This window comes from Anabas testudineus, chromosome 4 (genome assembly GCF_900324465.2).
Source record: "Anabas testudineus chromosome 4, fAnaTes1.2, whole genome shotgun sequence".
NCBI lineage: Eukaryota > Metazoa > Chordata > Actinopteri > Anabantiformes > Anabantidae > Anabas > Anabas testudineus.
In genome coordinates, this window is record NC_046613.1 from 13,755,514 (window position 1) to 13,760,853 (window position 5,340).

General features: G+C 39.5%; 1 protein-coding gene across 1 annotated transcript; it reads left to right on the forward strand.

Annotated features, from left to right (window-relative positions):
* Window positions 1-305: 305 nt before the first annotated feature.
* lrrc15 (leucine rich repeat containing 15) lies at window positions 306-4,656 on the forward strand. The gene is made up of 2 exons (XM_033325953.1): window positions 306-607; window positions 2,455-4,656. The coding sequence occupies exons 1-2, from the start codon at window positions 541-543 to the stop codon at window positions 4,167-4,169; spliced, it is 1,782 nt and encodes a 593-aa protein (XP_033181844.1). The 5' UTR covers window positions 306-540; the 3' UTR covers window positions 4,170-4,656.
* Window positions 4,657-5,340: the final 684 nt, after the last annotated feature.

The window sequence follows — 5,340 nt, forward strand, 5'->3', positions numbered from 1 at the left end:
GCAATCTGTAAATCCTTTGTCAGTAAAGTTCAAGAGTGCCAAGTGCTTAAAAAGCAGAGGGTGGAGTCATTGTAAAGGCATGTGCAGCTGTTCCTTAAATTTGCAAACCCAAACATAGATGTACAAGTATACAGAACACAAATTCTGCTACTCTCTATTACTCCATTGCCGATGAAAACAAATTCCTGCCTTTCCTGGAAGAAGGACCGTGTGGACCTGATCACACATCCCACAATGTACATTCAAACAGCTACATAAACTCAAATCCAGTTTCAAAAGGGTGGGACTACCCCATTGCCTGAGCCTCACACAGAGGAAAAGAGGGGGCAGGGGGATTTCAGAAACAGCGGTAGAAACAGTGTTAGAGAAAGAAAAAGACTCCGATTTCCTGAGTTCAGGGAAAAATTACAAAAGAAAAAAGTACAGCTGAGAGATGAAGGAAATAGAGTGATGATGAACAGCAGGGAAATGTGATGTCATGAGAGTTGAGAGAGTGCTGGAAACTTTCACAAGAGGATTTGTGAAGCCGAAGGAGGGAGGATGCACATAAAAGATAACCACACCAGCTCGGTGTCTCAGTTTACTCCAACGTCAGCCGCGACTAGAGGTAAGTTCTGCATGTGTTAAATAGTACTCATTACAACAGGCTTTAGATTTTAGGGAGGACACTATGTGCCAGTTAAAGTGGTTGAAACCTTTTTATACTCTATATAATCTAAATCAGTCCTCAGTTTCTCCGTACAGTTTTTTCACAGCAAATGTGCCGTCTAGCTCAGCTCCAGCAACAGGGAGAAAAAAATCAAAGCTATTAATGGTGAGCTGTAAATTCTTTTACCATTACACTGTCCTGTGGAGCAGACACTGATTTTGGATTGGACACAGACGTTATAGCACAGTATATACCAAAGAGGAAACATTGTTTAGCTGTATGACTTGTGCAAAGTCACTTGAGGCACATGGATTGTGATTTTTCTGTGTAGGAGGAGTTATGACACAATGTGCCATGTTTCAGAAACCCACTGAAACTGTAACTGACTTAAATACATTGTCACTTACTGAAGCTGTTGTTGTATTCAGATAACAAAAAGTAGCTCTCAATGCATCAGATAACAGGCTTTTAGTTTTCTGGTACTTTCTGATAGTTCTGTTTGTGTCAGAATCAGAAAACACATCCCTGCCTTAGAAGGAAACTAATAGTGACAGTTAGTAAAACTAAAGAAACCAGTGGGTATGTTACTCCATACTTAGTGAAGAAAGAAAGAAAGAAAGAAAGTATTGTGGGTATAGGTGTAGGTTTGTTGGAGAGCCATACTGGCATCTTTAGAAAGTTACTTCCTCAGAGACTCTTTCTGCATCTTAATACAAATCAGAGAAACAACTCATGCTTGCCAACCTTAAGTTGGCAAATATATTTGAATGGAGAAGCACATCACTGCGTTGGCAAAGCTTATCTTTGGAACCTTTTGTGCCGTTTTAAAACTGGGAGCAGAGCCTCATCTTCGATCATGCAGTTTGTCATACTGAGATAATCAAATATAAAAATCATTTTGCTTCTAAAAGCTTTCTGCTTTAAACTTTTTTAGCATAAACCTTTTAAGCTGCACAATTACTAACCAAAAGTTAAGAATAAATGGTTTTAATGCCAAAAGGTTGCAGTTTGCCAGCATGGCAATCAGCAAAGCTCCCAGCCTCTATCAACAAAATATAAAGCTGGATTAGTTGATGCAAATGTCTTTTTGGTTAAAACAACGCAGAGACTAAAACATGTAGCCACTGTTACTAATTAGAGTTGAATTCAGTTTAACCACCCTATTATGGTGGTGACTTAATGTGCAGGGAATTCTCTTTGTGTCTGTTCTCTCAGAGAGAAGAAAAACAGGAAACAGGAACCACCAATTATTGTGCATCAAATAAAAACAAAGTGAACAGTAAACAGTAAAATACAAGTGTTGACCTAAAGGACGATTGCAGTATGTTTTACTATTGCCTTAAAGTTGGTAGACTCGCAAAAGACAGACAAAACTAAAACAACAGAGACTGACATTACCTGGTCTTTGGTGTTTGTGTTTGATTTTCTACATCTAAATTACAGTAAAAGACACAATTTATTAAATTAATAACATACAAGTCACTGTATTTTTGTAGACATTGAATATGTCATTCAACAGTCCACAGTATAGACTCAAGATAATACACAAACCCCTCAGCTAATGACATGAACAAAAATTGAATTGGAGTCAGTCGACATACCTGAAATCCAATCAGTAAAATCTGATTGGAGGTGAGGCAAAGCAAAATGCTCAATAAAGTCGAAAGCAACTAAAAAATTGATGGCTACAAAAGGGAATTTTAACACAACAACCATGGTACGGCGTTCTTAAAACACTTAGCCATCCCTGTAAACTGGACAAGACTCATAATTGACCTTAACTGCAACTGTTTCTTCTGTTCTAGGGTTAAAAATGGACCTGTCATTGGCCCTTCACATGCTCCTTCTGTGTTCCCTTAATGCTGTTGTTTTGGGATGTCCAGATCAATGCAAATGTCAACATACCAAGATTTTCTGCAGTGGTCTCTCGGACTTCCCTACAGCTCTTCCCCCATCCACCAATAACCTCCAATTCTCCGACTGCAGTTTCTACTCTCTTAAACCAGAGGACATGACTGATGTCTCCAATGCGCTTATCACCTTTGTAATTAAAGACAGCGGCTTGAGGGAAGTGCGTCCTGGCACATTTGATTCTACTCTGAACATAGCTGCCATGTTGTTAAGTGGCACCTTGCTACAAGATCTCCCTGAGACTGTGTTCCAAAATCTTCAGAAAGTTGAGACTCTACATTTGAAGAGCAACAAACTGCAGGTGCTCCGCCCAAGCTGGTTTTCCTCATTGACAGCACTAAGAATCCTTGACCTCAGTAAAAACCTTTTCACTGCTGTACCCACTGAAACATTTCACCCTCTTACTAATCTAGATTACCTTTCGCTTTCTGGAAACAATATTAGGCAACTTTCTAATGAGACATTCAAAGGTCTTTCAACTCTGAGAACCTTACGACTTAACAAAAACTCACTACAGGAACTCCCTCTTGGCAGTCTGGATGACCTTGAAAACCTGGTCGAACTGTCCCTACAGGACAATCAAATCACGCACCTGCATCGTGATCTGTTTGCTAAGACTCTGAAACTGCAGAAACTGTTCCTCTCCCATAACAAGCTCACGTCTTTTCCACAAGGTATCTTCTTAAACCTGCCTCTCCTCAGCCAAATCTCCCTGTATGAAAACCAGCTGGAGACTCTGAGTCCAGGGGTGTTTGGGCGGATGGCTCTCCAGGAACTGTGGCTGTATGATAACAAGCTGAGCCGTGTGGAGGATGACACATTCAGAAATCTGACTCAGTTGCGTCTACTGGTGATCAGTCGCAACCAGATCAACTATGTTTCTACTAGAGCCTTTAGGGGGTTGGAGAAAGTGGGAGAGATATCACTTCACACAAATCTGCTAACAACTCTGCAAGCTGGAACTTTCCAAGGTCTGCCTAGCCTGGTAAACATCTCCTTGGAGCACAACTTCATCAAATCCCTCCCTTCGGGTTTTCTCCAGGGCGTGACCCACATTGGACAGATAGACCTACAAAACAATTCTCTTCCCAACCTGCCACAGGAAAGTCTAGATGCCCTCACTCTGGTGGATGAAGTACTTCTGCAGCATAACCCCTGGAGGTGTGACAAGGATATTTTGCCTCTTAGGGACTGGCTGAGAAAATACCCATCCAAGGCCAACCAAACTCTTGTGGTGTGTAAAACACCTTTCAGGCTGAGTGATGAAGCAATCGCTCTCCTGGATGATGCAAATCTGATGGCTCTGAGCTCTACTGAGGAGCCAGTTTTAACCTCAACCAAGAAAAAAGGAATACTCAGTACACCCCCAACCAGTCACAGCACACTTTCACCTATCAAGACCACAGCCCACTCAATGCACGAGGAAGTCACTGACAGGGGACAAGGGGAAACAGGAAGAGTTTCTGATAACATTTCAACTATTATTATTATCATTGCAGTGGTGTCCACTGTCATCATCAGCACTGTCATCGCCAGCTATCTGTGCTGGAGGAAGAACAGGAGGGGCAGGGGAGATATAGGCCGCAGGAACAAGAATTCTGTGCTCTAGAGAAGACCTCCTGACGTCAGCAACTCAAAAACTTTTAAAGCCTCGTGAAATTATTAGCTGGGCACTGTGGTTTACTCAGAAAATCTGGAACATAGAGTTGATTTAGTGCCTAAAAGGCACTAAAGGCAAAATAAAAAAGTGATGCAGACTTCCTTTTTTGAATGTATGTTTCTAGTTTTTAAATTTCCAGGTTTACCAGTCAGTATTTACCTTCATTCACTAACCGTGAATACAGAAAGAACAAATAACATACTAACTTGGACATTTTGAAGAATGTAAATTCAAATGCACTAAAATTGGTGTCTTTATTCTCAGACATTTTTAGACTGCATCAGGTTTTCTGAATAGTTTTACGTTTAGGGATCAGTTTTGTTTAGTTCTTTTGTGTAATATGTGTAAAATCAAACATGTAATTTTGACTTCACTGTAATACAATTCAATGCAAAATGCTGCAGTGAATAAAGGCACTTTTAGTGTGAGCATTTTACATTGTGTTAATACTTTACTAAAATCAAACCATTCACACTGTAAAATGCAAACATGTTCATTCTTTCTGCGTTGATATTTATTCTTGTGGCATGTGACATTAAACTTTACTTAGATTCACACACACACAAGTTTTAGAAGTAGTAGAAGTAGCATTACTCAGACATGCTGCACCAGATAAACAGATGAAAATACCACAAAGTGGATTTGAAAAAAATACCACAGATATTAAGGTCTGAAATCTCAGCAGTCCATGTGTAAAGGCAATGCTTTGTCTATTGTTAAAAACTGCTATATGGTTTCTTCCAGATAAATAATTTTCCATATGAAACACTGCCATCTAATGGAAAGTACAAATATTTCAACATTGGCTAAAATCCAGAAATTCCTCTTCCTTTTTCAGCAATTACTGCAACTAAACTGGACAAACAGAAAAATGAATCACAAATGTTGTAATGTACACGTCAAAATGTTGCCTGACGAAAAAACTTAAACTTGTAAAAGAAGTTCAACGAACAAAAGAAACAATAAATGCAAATCAACTAGGGCAAAATCATGGTGTCTGCAATTATGTGGGAACATCAGTGTACTGTATTTTGAACAGGAAAATGTGTGTGGTGAATGAATGAATGTCAAAAATATACAATAACATTAATATCAGAATATTGCAATAAACACGAACAAA

Excerpts from the sequence above, each read along its gene's own strand:
- lrrc15 (XM_033325953.1), top strand. The coding sequence starts at position 541 with ATGCACATAAAAGATAACCACACCAGCTCGGTGTCTCAGTTTACTCCA. Across the intron at positions 608-2,454 it reads AACGTCAGCCGCGACTAGAG|GGTTAAAAATGGACCTGTCA; the intron begins GTAAGTTCTGCA and ends CTTCTGTTCTAG.